At 45.8% G+C, this 21,797-nt stretch overlaps 1 protein-coding gene across 7 annotated transcripts in view; it reads left to right on the forward strand.

Moving 5' to 3' along the window:
• LOC123633144 overlaps positions 1 to 21,797 on the forward strand; it is a 153,384-nt gene that overhangs the window by 122,528 nt on the left and 9,059 nt on the right. For 3 of the 7 annotated variants that reach the window (XM_045544139.1, XM_045544141.1, XM_045544144.1), the window contains exons 37-44: positions 7,098 to 7,207; positions 14,091 to 14,240; positions 15,090 to 15,143; positions 15,791 to 15,958; positions 18,204 to 18,356; positions 18,599 to 18,733; positions 19,355 to 19,507; positions 20,963 to 21,172. In XM_045544139.1, coding sequence (XP_045400095.1) covers positions 7,098 to 7,207; positions 14,091 to 14,240; positions 15,090 to 15,143; positions 15,791 to 15,958; positions 18,204 to 18,356; positions 18,599 to 18,733; positions 19,355 to 19,507; positions 20,963 to 21,172 — 1,133 coding nt within the window. Of the gene's footprint in view, positions 1 to 7,097; positions 7,208 to 14,090; positions 14,241 to 15,089; positions 15,144 to 15,790; positions 15,959 to 17,829; positions 18,357 to 18,598; positions 18,734 to 19,354; positions 19,508 to 20,412; positions 20,485 to 20,962; positions 21,173 to 21,797 lie in introns of those variants that run through there. The other 4 variants (XM_045544142.1, XM_045544145.1, XM_045544146.1 and 1 more) reach the window with 4 other exon arrangements.

Consider the following 21,797-nt stretch of genomic DNA (forward strand, 5'->3'; position numbering starts at 1 on the left):
TACATTTCTTCAATTTAACCTTCTTGTGACCTCTATGGGCTGGGTACCTTTGAAGAAGGCAATAAAACCTTGGAATCTCCACCCACCTACTGTTTTTCTCAGAAGTAGCCATAGTGGATGGGGCTTCCAAGCAGGGGCCGCTTCTTCATGCAGAGATCAACTTTCATGGGCAAGGTTAGCTTGGGGCTGGGGGTTTCTCCAGAGGGAGTTGGGAATCGAGAGTATTGAGAGCCAGGGGGACAGCAAAGGCTCTTGTCCTTTCCCTCAGGGGTCTCCTCTTTCCCTGCTGGCCCACTCTGATGTCTACATTTATGCCTGCTGAAAAGGAGCCCTGGAATACCTCTTTCCCTCCACCCTCTTCCTTCCTCCCCATCTTGTCTTAGAGCTTAATCCTTTCATACAGCTTCTGAATGAGTTTCCAGTTTGTCAGTAGCCTCTGAAAATGAGGCATCCAGCCGTGGCCCTGCTAGGTCTTGGTAGCTGAACTTGGACTCCCCTGAGAACTAGCAATAGCAGCTCCAGGCATCCTTGCTCAGCCTCAGAGTTTGCCTTAGCAGAGAGAGCGGCTCTACTGCCATGCCCTGTCTTTGACATTTTGGCATTGAAATGATTTTTAATTGATTTTTTAATTTTCTGTGAGCAGTTATAAGGCCAACAGTCTCTAAAGTAGAATGCATATAATATCCCAGGGGTGTGGGAAGAAAATATTAGAACTTCTAAATAGATTAAGTGCACATGTAAGGAGTCACACGTCACACTCTGCATTGAGGTGTCCTAAAGTGACCATGGGAAGGCCATTCTTATTTTTTGATAAGGAGATAGTAGAGGTGACACTTCTAATCCTGATGTATGTGCTTATCCTCAGCCACATTATGAGGTTAAAAAAGATAATCTAATCACATCTGATAAGAAATCAGACAAAAAATTTTAAAAGGTCAAGGAAACCACTGGGATTGAGGTCTATTCTCATTGTTGATGAACCTCACCCTATATACATCGTGTGTTGTGATATTAGCTAGTGATAGTACTGTAGGTAGTTATAAATCATATAAATAAAATAAAATATAAAAATATGTAATAGAAATATAAACATGCACATAGTAAAGGTGAATGATCAAAAATGTTTTTACTTCAGAAGAGCATCGTCAAAACAGTTAGAAGAACATGGTGTCAGCCCGCATTTCCCCAGCAGTGTACCGTGGAACACGGGTTCCTCAGCGTATTAAAGCAGTCGTTATTCCCACCACCCTTCACCGACAGACTCCGGGGTTCCCTGAGCTTTCCAATCCCTTGGTAACACAAGTCAACAAAGTATCACTCATCACAGTCTTTGGGTTGCCTATGTTTGTCTAACATCATTGATCAGTGTTTGCTCCAAATCTGCTTATGCTGGTTTTACTTGTCATTGAATTGAGTAATTTAGTTAAAAACTATGTAAACCAATGATATAGGAGTATAAAAGGAAAGAGATCTGTTGGTTTTATGAAAACTAAGTTGAAATGGAGAAACTGTGGTACATCCAGTCAATGGAATATTATTAAACATTATAAAGCAATGAGCTATCAACCCACGAGAAGACCTGGAGGAAGCTTAAGTGCATGTGACTGAGTGAAAGAAGCCAACTGGAAAAGGCAACATGTTGTATGATTCCAACTATGACATTCTGGAAAAGGCAAAACTATGGAGACAGTAAAAAGATCAGTGTTTGTCAGGGTTTAGGGAGGGATGAATAGAGAGAGCACAGAGGATTTTTAGTGCTATGAAACTACCCTGCATAATGCTACAGTGATGGATACGTGTCATCATATATTTTTCAAAATCCATCAAATGCACAACACCCAGAGTGAACCACACTGCAAACTATGAACTTTGGACGATAACGATGTGTCAATATAGGTTTGTTGATTGTAACAAATGTACCACCCTGGGGTAGGATGTTGGTAGAGGACGCTGAGTGTGAGAGGACTGGGGGCTTATGGGCACTTGGTACTTTCTCCTCAATTTTACTGTGAACCTAAGACTGCTCTTAAAAAATTAAGTTTAAGAAAAGAAAACAAGTTTAAATAGCTAAGTTTAAAGTTTTGAAAAACTCAAAAAGGCTAGTTGTTTAGAAAAAGAAAAGTTATCAAATTGGTTATAAGACAGATGACTGAAAACATTAGGCTGAATTGTGAAAACATATAAAACAATGCACTTGGATTTTCATGGTCTTTAAGTTCTCTCCCTAAAAACAAACAAAACTAGGTATTGTAGACCATGCAGTATATATTATGGTTTATAGAAGAAAGATGATGCAGAACTTCAGTTAGTGGGTATGTACAAAGAAAAGACCTGGGCTCTATGTTAGATGATTGGCAAGTGTTTGTAAATTTATGTATTTTGTAGTTAAAATGTTCAAGATAGCACATATCATTTGTAAAGCTTTCTCTGCTTTAACTGACTTCTTTTGACTAACCAACCAAATCTTAGTCTTGATTGCATTGGAGAGGAAGATTTCTACTGTGTTTTTCAGGGGTCAAGGAAGAAGGGTTTTAATTATTTGTTTTTTATCAAAATAGGTTTGGGAAACGCAGGGTAAATAATGTTAAAAAAGTTTCCTCTACTGTAGACCTCAGAGGCTTTTCTATCCTCCTATCCACTGTTTACCTCTAGCACAGAGGTCAAATATGCCATGTTTTTCTATTTATCATTGACTGATCTCTAAAATTTATTTGACCACAGAACATTTTTCTCCCTGGGGAACCTTTGTTATCAACTCAAGGATCTAGTGTTCTGGAGAGCAGTTTGAACAACACAGGAGTGTAAGACACCTACATATACTGCAATGAGGCTTTCAACCTACCCACTCATTTGGGCCCCTGGCTGGGCAGAGAACAACCTTGATTGGCAGTTGACTGCCCTGGAGTTTCAGTTCTGCTTTGGCTCAGGACCCAGGGACCTCTGAGGCACGAAGGGCTGGTGGTTGTATTGGGGAAGTGAAATGTCACCAAGCCAAGATGCCCTTCCTACAGGGAGGAGGCTGGGTCAGGGTGTTGTTCAGAGAGGGAGGGAGGGGAAGTGGTTTGGCTGACAGAAAGTGAACAGTTTCTTGCAGTCAAATAACCTGTGAACAGAGAAAGAGGGGAGAACAAAATCCTAGTTTAACCCCCAGCGTGCTGTCTCCTTCCCTCTTCCATGCTTCTGTCAAAAACTGCTGCTTCATCTTTAAAAAGCATTGACCACACACACACTGAAAATAAGACACGTTTGGAGACAGCCAACTCCTCTGTGCCAGGAAATACTTCTGTTGGATGAATTCCACTCTCCCTGGCTCCCCTGACTCCTGCCTGCAGATGCGGATGCAGACAGATGTCTGAACTTGAACTCATGAGCAAGGAGAGTGCTGCCAGCACTCTGGTAAAACACTGTCAGCTGAGCCCAGAGCTGAACCAAAACCAGCTCGGTGGGCATTTGCCAAGCTAGAGATGCGTGACAGACGTGTTCCCTCCAGGCCTGTGAGCTGGAGACCTACCCTAACAGTACCCTGGAAGAAGTAGCCAACTTCTTGTCTGAAAAATTTCTGAAATATACATGAGCTCTGTCTTGTCAAAGCTTAGACTTTAAACAGTCTTAAGCATCGTAAGAAGTGTGAATTTCTGGGCATGCTAACCCTTGGATTTTCCACTTCAAGTGTGCTGGGACAGTGGCGATATGTCTTCTGGCCTTTATTTCTTAAAGGAAAAGCAAAACCAGATTTATATGTTTATTATGGAAAGTAATCAAGTGTAGAAGAAATGTGGGGTCCCATTTTAACACCAGGACTCCCCTGTAAATAGCATAGTAAGTGCAAATACCAGAAGCTCTGGCTCTGTCATCTCCACACTTCCGGGCTGAGCGTGCTGGACGCTTCCCCTTGTGTGCACTGAGTCTCCTGTCAACTAGGAAATCTCATCTGAAATTGGAAGCAACTGGGCAGGGAGTGGGCTGGTGGGCAATCTTGCTGACGGCCGGGACCCTACACAGAAAAGGGAGCCAGGGGCTTGCTTGTTGGGTCCAACTCCAGAGGTCTCTTGTTTTCAGGACTCCCCTGGGATCACACACACACAAGGAGGTAGCCTGATCTAGTCTGTTCTTCCCAATGTGATTAACATGCACATTCGCTTTTGCTCTTCCGTGTGGAAGTTAAGGAGTGTTCACATTCTTCCATTGTTTCAGCACTGTCAAATTATTTTTAAATTTTATTTTATTTTTGAGCAGGTAATGTGTACACATGGTTCAAAACTCAAAATGATATTAGAAAATACATTTAGAAGTCTTGTTGCCACCACTGATGCCCTTGCACCCCATTATGCCACCTATGTGTAACCACTTTTGTTAATTTTTATATATCCTTTCAGTGATTCTTTGTGCATATATTAATTCTTTCATCCAGTAACTATTTACTGAGCACCTACTATGTTCTAGGCTACTCTCTTTTTAGGAACTGTTTTAGAGATATATCCTCACCTTCATGGAGCAAAAATTCCTACTTTCGTGGAGTTTATAATACAGAGCGGTGTAGACAACAAGCAATCAACATAAGAGAAAAGAAAACAATGGAGTAGGGAAGGATGGTGCTGTGGAGGTTTGAAGTGCGCACATTGCAATTTTAAATAGGGAGTGATCAGAGTAGACCTCACTGAGCTAGTGACATTTGGAGCAAAGATTTGAAAAAGGGTGAGGAATCTAGCCACGAGGGTATCTGGGGCAAGAGCATTCTAGACAGAAGGAAGAACCCATACAAAGGCCCTGGCAGGGGATACCTATCACAACACTTAAGGAACAGCATGGACCCAAGTGTGGCTACAGTGGAGAATGTGAGGAGACAGTAGTAGGAGCCGAAGTCAGGGAAAGGGGGAGAAAGAGGACAGATCATGCAAGGCCTCGCAAGGCCCTTAGTGTTTACTCTGAATGTAATGGGGAGCCCATCCCAGATTTTGAGTGACATGATCTGGCTTGTGTTTTAACAGAATCTCTGGCTGCAGTCTTGAGAATAGACAGCGAGGGAAGAAAGGGTGAAAGAGGAGAGAGGATGGTTTGGAGGCTCTTGCAATAATCCAAGCAAGAGGAGATGGTGGCTCAAACAAAATTGGGAGCAGTAGAAATATTACATGGTCAGATTCTGGGCATGTTTTGAAGTAGGCTCAAATGGATTGGATATTATTGGGTATGAGAGAAAGTGAAGAGTTAATGATGACTCCAGAATTTTCAAGCTGAGCAATTGGGAAAATAGAATTTCTATCAGCTGAGATGGGGAGGACTGTCGATGAAGCAAGTTAGGGAGGGAAGATCAGGAGTTTGATTTGATGCACAAATTAAGTTTTAAGTGCCTTTTAGATATCTAAAAAGAGATGCCAAGTGGGTATTGGATCTAAATTTGAGAGTTGTTGGGTTATAAATGGTATTTAGCTATGAGATGAGATAAGATAAAAGAGTGAGTATATATAGAAAGGAGCCCCACCAAGGGCTGAGCTCTGGGATATTCTAATGTTAAGAGCTGGAGGCAGGTGGGGAGAACAGCAAAAGAAATCTAGAAGGAAGAGAAGGAGCAAACAGTGAGGTAGGGAAACTAGAATAGAGCTGTGTCCCAATGCCTAGTGAAGGAAGTTTCTCAAGCAGGAGGAAGTGATAAATTGTGTGCAGTTCTGCTGGTAGTCAAGTAAAACCACTCTGGCTTTAGTTGTGTGGAGATCATGGGGGGAGGGGTTTGACAAAATGAGTTTCAGCAGAGTGGTGCAGGTGAAAATCAGGTAAGTGGGTTTGAGGGAGTTTGAGAGACGTTGAAGGCAGTTTAAGCATAGACGTCTCTTTCTGGGAGTTTTGCTATGAAAGGGTGCAAAGAAGTGAGGCAATAGCTGACGGGCAAAGTGGAGTCAGAAGGGGTTTTCTGAGCTGGGAGAAATAAGGTGTGCTATTGTGAAAGACCCAGAAAACAGGGAGAGCCGATAATATAGGAGAAAGCGGGATTTCTGGAGCAACAACCCTGAGTAGGCTTGAGGGGATCTCCTTCCCCTTTAGTATAATTCTACCTTTCTTATCAAAGAGAGCCTTTTCTGTCCACTGTTCTGCACCTGCCTCTGTCACTTAACAATCTGTGGTTCTTGTCATATCAGTATATGGAGAATCTCCTCTTCCCTTTTATTTACAGCTGCATACTATTTCAGTGGAAGGGTACGACATGGTTTAAGTAACTAGACCCTGAGTGATGGACACTGTGGTGTTTCCACACTTTCGCTGCCCGGATGCCGTTGCTCTGGCTAGCTGTGCGTGTGCTGCGTCCCATGTGTGTCACCCACGTCACTGCTTCCACCCAGCCCGTCAGCTCTCCATGTTTCTAATCCGGGACACTTTCTTCCTTCTTCTGGATTTCCTGCTCTTCTTTATTACTGTATATTCAAATTAGTTTTGCCCTGTAGCACTAGGAATGTACTTTAATATAAATGTAAGATAAATATAATAGCTCTTCCTTTATTTCTGATAGTTGTGTTAGACCAAAATAATTGTTCAGATAGATATAGGGCTTTAATGAAAGTAGATGTCTGTAGCCATCAGTAACATTTGATTTGGGATTTTCAGTTATGGTAACGGAATATGTTCACTCGTCTTCAGAGCTGATTTTCCAGATCTTTGCACTAGGAATCTTGTTCGAGATCTTCCTTATTCCCGTGTTCCGAAGGGTCCTGGGTCCTCAACCCCCACCCCTCCCCCAGCTCACCCACTAGTTTTTGTGTACAGTTGACCCTAGAACAGCAGTGAAGGTCTGCTGATAGGCAGAGGTTTTTCAACCATGCGCAGATGGAAAACACAGTTTCTTGGGATATAACACCCGCCTATGTGGAGCGGCTGACTGTGCATATTTGTAGATTCCACAGGGCCAACTATGGGATTTGAATACATGTGGATTTTGGCAACTGTGGGGGTCTCCTGGAACCAATCCTCTGCATACTCCTAGGGGTGACTGTATTTGGAAATGACCACTGGCTACATCCAGTGTTTTGTCTTAGAGAGTTGGCACTTCCTGGCCATTCATGATTGCTCAATGTTTTGTGACACTAGTCATGGGATGTTTTTCACCCTAGATCTTTGGAAACACCAAGTCATGAAAGAAAACCTTTCAGTCATAAGACCACAGATAGTTGAAAAATTTATGCAGAGATTAATGGAGGATTACCAGGATGGTGGACTAGAGGTATGTATTAAAAATTAGTCATTCTGTTTGTATTTTTTTTAACGTAAACCCAAATGAGGAAGATTTTCTCATTTAACACATCTCCTAGTACTTCATTTACTCCGTAAGAATGATATGAATACTGAGGCTAAACCCAAAATAGTAATCATTAGTTTTTAATTTTGGAAAAAAGACTGATTTCTAGTAAAAATATGAGTGATTAAGATACATATGTTGGCTAATTTCAAATTTTGTCAATTTTTTAAAGTAACCTTGGAGTTTATTTATGAATGAGTTGATTTTTAGCAATTTTTTGTTGTTGATTTGTTAGTATAGAAAATTTAAAAGAGGAAAACCAAAATAGTCTATAATTCCACTACCTAGAAAACATTTTTCAAATGTACAATATGAAAAAAATCCAACAGCACAGAAAGGTAACATTTTCACCCTTCCCCATTCCACCATCCCCAGTTTCCTCTACGCAAAGGCAAACCGCATCAGCAATTTATGTGTGTGTCCTTCCAGAAAAATATTTGAATCCATAACAACTTTATATAATATCATCTTTAACGATAGTGTATTTAATACATATACACATGCATACACACAATTCTTGGAGTTTTGAAACATGTTTGCTCTTGGCAAGAAATGCCTTGCTAAATCAAAGGAACCCACTGAAAAGGCAGGATAATAGAATCTATGTGGATATTTGTCCATACCAGAAATTTTAGGAGTGTTAACTAAATGCTTTAGGTAGATATGAATCCAGTTTCCTTTTTAAAAATCTGACTTAGCAAAATGTGCTCCATTTTTTAAAACAATGTTTTCTCCAAATTTATAGTTTTCTAAGTTCTTCAAATGTTCTCTGTCATTTTATAATACACACTTCAGTTCTTAATTATTAGGTAGAGAAAGAATTCATAAGCTTGATTAGGGATACATTTTTTTCTCAGAACTTGATGATTTACATGTATTTGTTTGAGCTTTTAATTACCCACAAACATGGTACTCTGATGAGAGGGCAAAGTGGTTTTCCATCCTCAAGATACAGAGGTGATTTATGGTGGGGCGTGCTCAGAAAAAGATTTGAATCAAAAAAAATTTTGTGGTTCCCCTTAAAAAGGAAGGTAATTCTGACACCTGCTACAACATGGATAAACCTTGAAGACATTATGCTAAGTGAAATAAGCCAGTCACAAAAGCACAAATACTGCGTGATTCCACTTACATGCGGTACTTAGAGTGGTCAGATTCATAGACACAGAAAGGAGAATGGTGGTTTCCAGGGACTGGGGGAGGAGGGAAGTGGGGAGTTACTGTTCAGTGGGGATAGAGTTCCAGTGCAGCAAGATGAAGAGTTCTGGAGATGGATAGTGCTGACGGTTGCACAACAGTGTGAATGTACTTGATGCCAGTGAAGGGTCCACCTAAAAATAGTAAAATGGCAAATTTTATGTGTATTTTACCACAATAAAAGCAATTTTGTGGCTCAAGTTCTTCTCACCCCCTATCTGTGTCCTTCACCCCAACATTGAGGACAGGACCTTGTAGGAAAGAAACGTGGGCATTCGTAGGCAGAGCAAACCACACCAGGGACAACAGAAACTTGGGGCACACTTGAAGAGATTGGGGTCAGCTGGCCCCTGTCTTGAAATCACAGTACCTCAGGAGGCTTGGGCCCCTCCAAAGTCTGTGCCTGGTAGGCTTCTAGCCTCTGTGGGTCATCTGCAGGGACAGGGAACTCACTCTTCCAAGCCTGCCCTCCCCCACCCCCAGGCAGGTCTTGTTTTACTGAGATGGATTTGGCCTCTCCCTCATCTCCATCGTGGATCCGCAGGTCATGGCTCTGGCCCCTGTCCACAAGCCTTTAGATGTCAGAGGGCGGTTCAGTCAGAGAGGCTCATTAGAGCCACTGCTAACATGCGTGAAGACTCCACAAATTACCACGAAGGGCCTACCCTAGGGCAAATGAAAGCAGGCGGATTACAGATCATCACCCTTTCCTCCCGACAGTGCAGCCCTGGGCCGGCACACGTGAACTGGAACATGGAGCGGGCGCTAGGCCCCCTTCACCCGGGAGCCTCTGTGCAGGGCACAGACCGCTCACACATTCCTCGGGGACCTCAGCCTGTCTGCTCTTCTCCAGACTAAGCCAGCTCCGCTTCCCTCAGTCACTTTGTGTGAGCACCTTTGCCATTGCGGTCATTCTTCTTTAAATTCAAGCTTGTCTGGCCAGCAAAGAGTGCCCTAGTCCTGGGTGCTCTGCTGGCTTTTGGCAGTCAGGTCATAGCTGATGCATTGAGCTGTCACCTGAAGCCCACACATCGCACTCAGCTGCTGTCCTATCATCAGCCTTGTTCTTGTTCAGTTTGATCCACAACTTGAACCTCTGGAGATCTGTAAAAATCTGGATTTTTTTTATCATCCAGCATACTCTCCCCCTCCCAGATTTGTGTCAGCCTGCCCTCCGTATCCTCATTCGAGTCACTAATAACAGCGTATGACAAGGCAGGCCCCGAGCCCTGTGCAGCCCATTCGAGGTCCTCCCAGCCCATGCAGGTTCTTTGGACACAGTCTTTCAGTAACTGGAAGCTCATCCAGTTGTACTGTCCCCCAGCCCATGTTCTCCCAGTTTCCTTCTTAGATGTCCTGCTGAAATCCAGGTACACTGTATCTGCTGCATTTCCTGAAGAAATAAGATTAATCTGACCTGGTTTTTCTTGAACCCATGTTGGCTTCTAGTGAGTTTTGCCTCCTTCTCCAAATTTTAGAAAACCAGCTTTCATGATCAGTTCTGACATCTTGCCCAAACTGTATGCCAAATACACTGGCCTGAAGTTAGAGACTGACTTTTTTGCAAATCAGAACTATAATAGTCTATTTTGTGGGTTCCAGAGCCATTTCCATTTGTATGCCCAGAGTCATTCATTCATTTAGCAAGCGTTTATAGATTTCCTACTTTTTCCAGGCACTTTGTTAGAGATATAAAGGCAAAAGTACAGTCCCTGCCCTCAAAGAGTTTAGGGAGACAGGTGGAGCAGCAGTGTCAGGAAACGGCAGTAAGTGCTCTGAGAGAGCATGTGCAGGCTGCAATGTGAGCTCAGAGAAGGGGGACACACCTAGCCAGCGGGTAGGGCAGGAAGTAGTCAGGGAAGGCCTGCTGAAGGAGGAGTTGTTTGGGTCAAGTCTTGAAGCACAAGGATTTGGCTAGATGAAGAGGGGCAGGGGAAGACAGGCAGAGCAATCTAGGAAGGGAGCCTAGCAGAGCTCAGAGAAGGGCATTGGGAAAGTGGGCAGGGCCACATGCTGAATGGCCTTGTGTGCAATGCCCGGGAGTTTGCGTTTTATCCCACATCAAGGGGAAGTCACTGAAGTGTTTTGTCAGCAGAGGCGGATGTTTTAGGAATAGCCTCAGTACACCTTGTGTGTGCCGGATATTGAGTTGATATGAAGTATTCCAAGATGAAGCAAACCACGAAGCTCAGTTTGCTCCCAGCAGGCTACAGGGCCAGATTTTTGCCATCGCAAGGGCTGGCCCCTGCCGTGCTTCGCCCCAGGCTGGCTCCCTCAGAGAATCCCTGGGGAAATCTGGTGTTCCTCCAGCCAGGGCCGCCCTTCAGGGTTCAGGTTTCAATGTCGGTGATGGAATCAGCCCAGTGGAGGGCAGGGCCGCTTACTGGGCAGAACTGGGCCAATGGTCCTCCTCTGCAGCTCTGAGGCCACCTGGGCTCTTGGAGGGAAAGTTGGCAGATGAAGCCTACTCACACTGCATTTCGACACCAGCACAGCTGATATTTACGGTGACCCAGGAAGGCAGGGACAGGTTGCAGAGCAGCTTTTAGGAAATAAATTGCTCTGAGAGCTCAGAAGGATTGTGCCAGCAGAAGCCACATAGGCTGTACGTAGTCCAGCAGCAGACGTTGCTCCAAGGTGGCTCCAAGTGCTGCTTCCAGAAGGCTGAATGCAGAGTCAGCAGGGCTGACGCTGGAGAAAGGGGCTGCTGGGGGCCTGGGAGTTCCCTGCACCTCCCCATCACCTGTCAGTCACAGCTTCCTGTCTGGCCCCCTCAGCCACACTTCCCATTCCACATCCTCCTGCAGAGCTCTGCCTGTTCCTCACCCCGCTCCCTGCCTTCAGCCCCACCCCCTCTGGCCCACCCCCTCAGGCTGACCTTTTGGCTCAACCTCCTGAGGCCCCAGCAAAGCCACCAAGAGAAGGAAGTAACAAGGCTTCTCTGCTTCTGCAGGTGCTCAGGGGAGTCCCGGCCATCCCTGCCTCTTTGGAGTTACACAGACTCACCAAAGGGTTCCTCACCCTTTCTGGGAAAGCATCGTGCGGGCTAAGAGGTTGTGGCAGAGGCCACTGTAGCTCAAGTCTGCATTCCTGTTTGTTTGGGATCCTATATCTGCAGGGGCTGTGATGGTGGTAGTTTGAGAAGTGTTTGCCTTGTGTAAGAGCTGTTGGAGGCCCTGTTGGCACACCCATGTCCTGGCACTGGTGTCCAGGACATCACCCTTTATGAGTGAGTCACTTTGGCTGGCTACGAGCACTGGGCCCTGATGAGGTCACTGGCCACACCTTCCTGGCCTCCAGTGTGTCTTGTGACTTCTCATGGCCCCAGGCTTCCATCACAGACCAGGAAGTGTTTTCTTTGACATTACTAAACCCATGTAGCCTTGCCTTTTCACCATAAAAGGTCAAGGTCCAGGGGATAGAATCTTGAGTTCCCTTTGCCTTGTGTCAGCAGCTCAGCTATGGCTGCCCCGGTGCCATTTTCCAGGGGCTGGGGGTGTGGGCGAGAAGTGTAACAAGCAGGATCACCTGCCCTCACCCCACCGCACTGAAGGGGCTCCTTAAGGAGGGCCCTAGAGAGTGAGTCAGGGGAGGCTGAGCTCCTGCCCCCAACTGCCTGGCTGCTGCTCAGCAAATCCAGCCTGCGCAGAGGTTTCCAACTGCTGATTTCGTTGCACATATACAGATTGCATCCTGCCACGCTGACACAGTTGATGACTTAAAAAAAAAAAGCTTAATTATCTTTTAATTAATATATACATTTTAAAATATATTTACATAATTATTTTAATTATATAATATATACATTATAAGATTATAGTGTAGTAGGAAATACTCACGTCTCAGAAAATACACCCAGTCTTACCACTCATTGATAACCACTGTTATTTATATTATTTTGATATATTTCCTTCCAAACTCTATGACCTTTTTCTTACTCATGCACTTTTTGTTTTACAAAAAAGATTATATGTCCTTTTTTGATAGTGTGCTTTTTTCACTTGACCATATGTTATAAACATCTTTCCTTGTCAATAAACACGTGTCCATTTTTGGTGGCCGTTCAGTATTTCCTCATGTAGATGAGCCAGATGAAGTCAACTCTTTTCCATTGGTAGGCAATTTAGATTGTTGCCATTTTTCTACTGGAAAACGTATAAAGACCATCTGTTAGCATATGTTTTTGTGTACAACTTTTATTCCCTAAAGATAAATTCCTAGAAGAGAAATCACTGGGTCGAAGGGCACACACATGCAGAAGTGGAGGCCTGTCCTCTGGCATGGTGTGCGACTCCCTTCCTCACTCCTTCGTCAGTGTGAGGTACCATCACTACCTGCCACCTCTGCTAGTTTGCCTCAATAACTTACTTTGGCAAAGCCCATTGTGAGCTTTCCCTGGAGGTGGGGCACTGAGGTTGCAATGACAGGACAAGCAAATCAGAGCCAGGGGCACCACCCAGGCTCCAAGGGCAGGCTAGCTTCTACAACAGATGGGACCAGGGGCCCCAGGAGTGTCACAGATACAGCTCACGTAGAGGACCAGCTGAGTGTCAGACTTGGCCACATAAGATCCCCCAGATAAACACACAAAGATACATTCACTGATACCCGTAGACAAACACTTGCGTGGACGTGCAGGTCCTAGTTGGGTAGATCTGTCCTACCTTCCGTGTATTGGCTGCCATTTCTCTGCAGAGCCTAAATCTAAGCCTGTGTTGGAAGGGTGGACTTTTCCCCTGTTCCTTAATTGCTACCTTTTCAAAAGTATGCCCAGTTTCCTGGAGATAGAGGAGATAGGTGAATGGAATTGCCTAGAGAATGAGCTGTGTGGCGCCTAGACCAGGGCAGGAGGGGCTCCTTCCAGTAGCCCCATTCTGCAGAGGGCCCCTCTGGCCTTCCTCCTGCAGCGCTCTTCTCCACAAGGTAAGACATGCCCTGGGCCATGGGGACATGTCCACGCAGAGCCCTGCCTTCCTTCTAGATCACGCTCTAAGTACCTGGAACGCTGGAATTCCTTGAGTCCAGCGCCTGCATGGGCCTCCTCCCTGCCCCATCCTCCCAGAGTGAGAGTGGACCTCGCCACTGGTGTGCACACGCCTGGCCTGGGCAGGGCCTGGGCAGGGGCGTGGCCCAGGGCAACCGTAGGGCTGTGGGTGGAGTTTGGACACGCGGGCTTGCTTGTCTACTCACAGTCATGTGAGGGCCCTCACAGCATACTGTAAACTGTAATTTGGGGACCAGCTGTCCCCAGGTCACCACACTTCAGCATAGAACTCAGAGTAGTCCAAGAATAATAAATTCAAACCTGGCCTTCTGCATCATTTTAAAGGTCTGTTTTTCAAGGTAGGAGAATTAAACATTTCATTTTTAACAGTTTGTTAGTTCGATTTATAACCTTTAAATATTTCAACACATGCTATGTGGGCCTCGATTGTTCTCTCGTTCCTGGCCCTGCAGAACTGAAAGAGAGGTCTGCAAGGCTAAAGTCAATGTGTGGGTACGAAGGAGAAATGACAGCGGGTCTATGAGCAAAAGTGATGGGTGCCCGGAGCCCTGGTATGGTGGGGCTGCCCTGCTGGAGGGGCTGTGGATGATGCCCCTTCCTTTTCAGGTCACTTTCAGGAAAGACCACCTTGAAGCCTGCCTGCTTTCCCTGGGTTGTGATGTGATGGCAAGAGAGCGCAGCAACTTTGAGACCTACTCCATGTGTTACGAGCACGTGCTGCAGCATGCCACACAGAGGCTCCGCCTGAAGGAGCAGGTGGGTTCCCAGAGGGACACGAACTACAATGGGGAATCGGTGTGGGCAGGGAGGCCCTGGAGTCACTCAGAAGTGGAAAGAAAGCTGGGGGGGTGGGGAAGGGGAGTGGTTTTTATGCTAGAATTGAGGGTGATTGGTACTCTCTCCAAATTTCTCTTCTCATCGGCTCATTTTCTTGGGCTCTGGTATTCTCAGTTGTAAAGGTGATGTCCCCAGTAACACTGGGTTATATGCTTTGGAGGTGTCCAATGGGGAACAGTGAACAACAAAGGGGCCGCTACCCGCCCCCCCCCCCCAAAGGTCTCCCACCCTCAGCAGACACAGGCACCTTGTGCTGCTCCTGTTCTAGCACAGAAGCCAGGATCCTTGAGTAACCTCTGTCCTCAGGTTGCATATCATGGGTCAGTCTCACTGATGGAGTCCTTAAAGTGCAATCCCATTGGTGGAATCCAAGAGTCACTCCTCCTGCCCTGGATGACACACTGTTGTGAAGTAAATTGTATCAGAGGTTCAGTGTGGTTTTAGTTTACACCTAAGAAAAGTGCAAAAGTCTGCAAGACTAGTCAAAAAATCAAATGAAGCATTAAAATGTCAAATAATGCGTCTGGGATTCGCCCACATTTTAGCTTATCCCCACTGCTGAGTTCTCTGCATCAGTGTGGATACCTGGAAGTTGATGTTGGATATGCTGAAGTCCAAGGGGCAAGCACAGTCCTGGCTCCAGGCAGAGCCCAAAGTTCTCAAAATGAGACTCCATGAATGCAAACAGGAAGTGTTTGGAGTGTGTCACACTGAACTGAGCCATGGTTCGTGTTTGAGTTTGGTTGTGCACTGCTTTCTCCTCCTCAGGAATTAGATGCCATACGAAGAGGTCAGGGTCCACCTGAAGACCATGCTGGCCAGGTAGGCCATTTACTATTAATATTAAAAAGGTTCTCTTCTCCATTTCTTACATCCACACGCTCAGGGTTAGGCAGAAGTGGGACATCTTAGTGTCATTTGTTTGTGTCACCTGTAGAAGTCCCATCAGTGAAGGTACGCTACAGAAACACCTGAGGAGTGCGCTTTTTTTTTTTTTTTTAAGGAATTCTCCTTAGAGGGCATTTTTGCTTGCATTTTTTGGTTGTATTGGTTTTTTGTTGAGTTTTTGTTGTTATTGTGGGGACAGGTGTTGTTTTTGTTGTTTGTTTTCTTTGGGGCCAGTTAAAGTACATTCCAAAAAAGAAGGGGTATTTGGGCTAAGGCGTCAGGGGAAGGTCAGTTTGGAGCTGGAAGTCAAGACAGTTGAAGTATTTTCTTCAACTAACAAGTGCTTAGATAGTGGTATTTGGGGGTCATTCATTCCCCAACCATGTACTAGTGTCTGGCACTGTGCGGGGACCTTTGAATCAACTTAAATTCTTCTGCTCACATTTATGCAGCAGGATGTTCACCTTCTTCATTGGGTTCTACACAGATGTGCAGGTTCAATACTAATCTATACGAAATTATTCTGCAGTAGCAGTTTGGAATTTTTAAATTGTTCTTCATGTATATATTCCTCCTTCTAGGTTGCAGAGCTTAGTCATGATATGATCATGGAAATCACTGCTCTGAGAGCCCAACTCACGGACTTGGAAGAGGAGAATCTGAATCTCAAAAAGCAGATTAGAAAAGAAGTCCAAGAAGAATATGAAGCATTGGTCCAAGCTTTGTTTGTGACCTGTTTACACATAAAAGTGAGCGTCATGTGTCAAATGTCTAGGCAGCCCATCTGGGAGCCGGGCGTAACTGATTTCCACAGTGGCTGCACACCTCAGGATCAATGATATAGTGGGCTTTGTGGTAACAAGGGATTCTTAGGCCCAAGAATTTTCCATCTCTAAGCTTTCGCTGCAGAGGGAGAGCCAGCAATGGGTTGTCATTATTTTACCATGATAGACACTGAATTTTGGATAGTTTAGCTGTTTATTTTTCACACTCTACTGCCAGTTGCCATTGTTGCCATCTGTTGCTGTTGGGAGGAGTGGGTGTTCTGCTGCTTCACATCCCCACCGATTTCTACCCCGGTTTTATCTGTTGAGTGTGACTACCCAAACGGGAGAGTGCAGTGTCCCGGGCCAGGCCAGACCCCATGTAGGTAGCACCAGGTGCCCTCCTAAGAGCTCTCTGGGCAGAGGCAGAATTTGAATCAGCTTTTAGAGATTTTTTCCAACCCTCAAAATGCCTGCAAGACTTTTTCTCACATTCGGTGTCAGGGAGCTGCTGACCCATCAGCGAAGACCCATCCCGAAAGAGAAGTGATGGGGTGCCGTGGGCCTGCAGCACTGTGGAAGCCAATTGCTTTCATACGATGTCTGAGCAGCCATAAGATAGATGCCCCATGCCTGGAATGAGCCATCAGGGAACCTGGTCCAGCTGCCCCACCAGTGCGAATTTCAGTACAAACCTACCATCCTCAGCCCTGCCCCCTTCCCTGCTATTGGATGTGCCCCAGAGCCAGCCCTGTTTAGGTCCTTACCTCCCTGTCACTCTCCGGGGTTTCCAGAGTGGTCCCTAGGGTAGTTATGTTAACAGGAGCTTCCACCCACGCCCACCTTGGCCTGGTCATTCCAGAGAGGATTAGACATTTCTTCTTACTTGCGGTGTATAGTGCTTACAAGTATTAAAGGATCAGAACCAAAATGCACTTGGTCTGGTGCTGCAGGAGAGGGGTGAGCAGACAGTGAAGGCTGGAATTTACTAAGCAATGAATGTGAGATTACTGAGAATTTTCTTAAGTTTCTCCTACCTTCTGTCAGATTCCTGGATAAAAAGTGGACTCTTTACTGCTCCCAGGCTACAGTAGTTCTACCAAGTGCCCTAAAGTAGGGAATCCCTGTTCTACTCTAGGGTCCCAAGAAGGTGGTGAAGCTTCCACGTGTGGCCAGCAGCCAGGCTCCCAGCTGGACACTGTCCTTCTGCCTTCCTCTCCGGGGAAGCAGTTTAGAAGTGGGAGGACACCCCTACTGCTACCTCTCACCCCAAGGACACTGAGTGTCTTATCTTCTCAGGCTGCTATAACAAAATGCCACTGACTGTGTAGCTTAAACAACAGAAATGTATTTTTCACAGTTCTGAAAGCCGAACGTCTGAGATCAGGGTGCCAGCATGGTCTCTTCCTGGCTTACTGACGGCCACCTTGTCACTGCACCTTCACATAGGGGACAGAAAGAAAACGATCTCTCTTTCTCTCTCTCTCTCCCTCTTCTTACAAGGCCACCGTCTTATCAAAATAGAGCCCCACTCTTCTAACCTCATTTTAATCTTAATTACCTCCTAAAGAGCCTATCTCTAGATACTGTCACATTGGGGGTTAGGGTTTCAACATACAGATTTGGGGGAGACACAATTCAGTCCACAACACTGTGTCTGCAGTTGTACTTACCACTGATCAAGGTGTTATTATCAGAAGCCATTAGCCATAAGCCACTCAGAACAGAAAGTTTCACAATGAGGTTTTTGCTGGAGCCTAAATAGGAAGGCAGCCAGCCCGATTCCTTCCTCCACTTTATCTATATTTAATGGAGTTCCTTGGTGGCGGCTTATCTACAGCATCTTGTCTGGTCAGATTCTGCTCTGAGTCAACCTGGCAGCAAAAATGCTCCCTTCAGCTCTCCAAGCAACTCTTACAGGGGCAGTTTGGTCAGCCAGTCTGCTACCTGTGCCTGCCACTGTCCCGCTGGCTCGGCTTCCTGGGTGTGGACAGGAAGGCACGCTCTGAGACGTCAGCTGTCCGAGTGAGGAAGCCCCGTGGACAAAGGGGAACACTCGCAGGGCTGCTGGCGTGACCTCCACGAATGTGTGTTAGAACCACTGTGGATGATATTTCAATGTGAAATCACTTCCAAATTTAGCTTTCAGAAGGCAAAATTGCTGTTTCTCCACTGCCCTCCACTCCACTCAAATCCATTTTACTTCTTGACTTGAGTCTGCAATTTGCAGGAGAAGCTGGAAGAGAATCAGTTTAATTTGATCCAGAATGTGTGTGAGCTCATCGGCGAAGTGAGAACAGAAGGGATTGACAATATGAAGGACCTAAAGAAAAAGTGGGGCTCTGCCAGGCCTGACGAAGGAAGGAAAGAAAACCCAGCCAAAGTATGTGATTTCATTTAGCAACGGGATCTCAGTGTTTCATCCCAGCATCTGACCCCACTGTTCACCCCATTAACATTCCAGTCTGATTTCCCAGAGAAAGCATTGCAGCAGGCATTTTAAAGGGGCGCTGGGACTCCCTGCACAATTGTGTCGTCTTCTGGAAGTCATGCTTCTGAGGTTAGGTTCATATCCTTCCCAGGAAGGTGTTGGGGGCGGCCTTTTCTGAAAGCGAGCCTTCTTAGCAGGAGCAGCTGTGGGCCTTGGAGCAGGACAACTGCAGCCTGGCCGCCCTGGTGTGCAGAGTGAGGAGCCTGGGTCGCTGGAGGCTGGCGGCGCAGCAGGCGCACTTCCGGGCCCAGCTGAGCAGGGCAGAGAAGGTGAGCGCTGGGGAGGGAGGCCCAGACCGGCCCCAGGGGTGGCTGGCCCCGTGCAGCCTCCGTGGCGGCAGCTGCTGCACTGGTGGCACTGGTGTTGGGTGTCCGGCCAACCATCCCGAAGGATCTGACAGCTGGCAATTTTTCCTGGGAACAGGCAACGTCAGAGCCTTGGGAGAAATGGAAAAGAGGCAGAAGCAAATGGCGAGGGAGAACAGATCAGAGAATTTAGCACAAGGGGAGTGAAAAGATGGAAGAGAGACTTTACCAGGACTGAGGATGCTTTGTCAAAATACTGCATGTCTTTGGTTGTCATATGTGATTATCCAAGGAAAATGAAGTAACAAAATAATAAATGGAAAATCTGCTTTAAAGCAAATTGCAACCAAAGCACATATTGACAGGACTTTGGAAACTTTTACTTACCGTTTCTGAAAGCCTATTTGGTCTGATCCGTCACACTGTTCTTAATTAAAATCAGGGAAGCAGTTACCTACAGGAGCTCCCTTCTACCAGAAGTTTGGAAGAAGGGTGGATGATGAAGTAGTTTAGATACTGCTTGTGAAGCTCAAAACGTGGAAAGGAAACTTATTTCCTCTCTTACTGTGTTTGGGATGTTTGCAGGAATCTATTCAAAGTAAAAAAGAGTATTTGAGCATCAAGCTAATGGCAGAACAAGAAGCGGGTTTACTTCGCCAACAGTTACTGGCGCTCAGGCAGGCCCTGGCCAGGGCGCAGGCTGACAATGTGACGATGTGGAAGCAGCAGGATGACCAGGTATCTGAGCCTCAGGCCCTCTTCCTCCCTCTCTTGGAACATGCTCTGCAAAGCCGGACGTGGCAACTAGAAGCGGCACCATGGCTGCCAGCAGCAGTCACCAAAGCTCCACAGTGAGAAGCCACACATATGGCACAGCCAGGAAAAGATGGCCCGGGCTTGGGCTTCCCTTCTTCTCCCTCCTTTCCAGTCCAGAAACCAAAGGCAGTGGCCAAAAGGCTTTTGTTCTTACTCGTATTTGGCTAAGATGATAAAATATTTCTCACAAGCAAGATCATTGTCTTGTGTATGTGTGTGTGTATTTGTGGTGTATATCTGTCTGTTTGAGGATCTTTTTGCCCAAGGGTGTCTTGGGATCTAGGACTCTGCCTTGAACACAGGCCTTTCATGGGACAAGCACACTTTCCGTTGACAGCAGCTCTGCACGTGGAGTGTGGCCCAGCCTTCATTATTGTCCCCCCAGAAGGAGAATCTTGAGTCTTGTCCCCATGGGCCACTAAGTCTTACCTTTGGAAGTTACTGCTGCTCAAAAGAGGCTGGCACCCAAGTTAAGGTGTTTTAAATCTAAGCTTTTCATAACTGTGCCAACCCTCTGAGCATGAATGAAGCAGAGAGACTATGGGTTTAGAGTGAGAACAGCTGAGTTTAGATAACAGCCTGAGAAAGTTGGACATATTTAAGCATGAAATAGAATTTGTTCATCTTGGACCTTAATTCCTCCCTGATCATGCACCAGGTGGTTAATTGAGTAAAGTACTTGGAAAACTTTAGTCACCATACAAATATGAATAATTATCAATATTAAAATTAAGTATTGATCCTCTAGTATTTAGGATGTTACTTATCAGAAAAACTTTAGAACAAAACCAAATTATCACTACTTCTTTCCTTCTTTAACCTTCTAGAATCTGACTTCCCTGAAGCTATTTTGGAAGTCGAAACACAGCTGAAATCAGACCCTCCCTTGCCCACTCAGTGTATGTATGGCGTGACACTGTCGCCTGGTGTTAAACCCCTCCACTGCTATCTCCTGATAAAGGCTCTGTGACCATGTGAATGTCATTTGTCATAGATATGATTATCAAGTTAGTAAGCCAGTTAACATACACACTATTATCAAACCTCGGTGTTAATAAGACCAAACCATTTGGCCTGGTACTGCCCTATAGTGGCATCGTCACTGCCTGGCTTTTCTTGTTTGCTCTGCTCCCGCCTGACTATTGCCGCAGGGCTTACAGCACAAATGCCAGGCCAGGCTGGGTCCTGGTGCTCTTGCTGCTGGCTGGCATAAGACAGAGTAGTTGGGTCACATCACCGCGACCCCAAGAATACACTGCATAGTTCTGCCCGGGGCCCCAAAGGAGGGGCTGGTTACTGTGATGTCCAACCTCTCCTGCCTTCTGCTGAGAAGGGCTCTGTGCCTGTTTCATTTCCTTTGGCTGTTTCCTGCCACAGGCTCAGTGGCTGAAGGAGTTAGAACACAGAGTGACCCAGGAAGCCCTCACCCGGCAGCAGCTGGATGTCATGAAAACATCCAGCATGGAGAAGCTCCTGGAAGATGTGGGGCAGAAAGAACAGCAACTGCAGCTCCTTACTGAAGAGGCTGAGAGGGCATCTAAGCTGGGCCGGCTGCAGCAGAAGAGGATGAGGAGGGAACTGCAGCAGGTACACTCCAGCCCCAGGGAGCGTCCATTCCCGGGCGTCTGGGTGCCCCCGCAAGAGCCATTCCCTTCTTCCCCGGCTTTTCCGTGCCTCTCGCCTGCCCTCCCGAGCAGTGTTTCTCAACCTGCGTCACTTCTAGGAATCCCAGGAAAATGGTAATATTTATACCCACACTGGGGTGATTGCTGGGCAAGCGAGGATAGCTTGATGGCCCCCTTATAACCTGCTTGAAAAACATGTTTCTATTCAGCTCTAATCTTTAAACTAGGACTTTTAGAAAATTCCAAGAAGCAATCTGGAAAAGCAGCAAGTATGACAGAAGCTATTACGAGAAGATTTGATTCAAGTGTTTCTGGAACTGCAGAAGCAAAAATGAAAGGCAAAAGTGGTTTGCAGACACAATATATTATGTTAAATGTACCCAACAGCAAAAAAAAAAAAAACCAGAAATACTATTTAATATAATGTAGATGTGGATTAATGCAAGTTTCAGCAAAGCAGACCACAGAATATGATCTGATAAAAAAGGAAAACAACAGTTCCCTGAAGAGCAAGCACTTTACACATATCCACTGAATGAGTAAATCACTTCATTCATTCACCAGTGATAACAGGAGACAGAAATTGG

The sequence above is a fragment of the Lemur catta genome, chromosome 2 (genome assembly GCF_020740605.2).
Source record: "Lemur catta isolate mLemCat1 chromosome 2, mLemCat1.pri, whole genome shotgun sequence".
NCBI lineage: Eukaryota > Metazoa > Chordata > Mammalia > Primates > Lemuridae > Lemur > Lemur catta.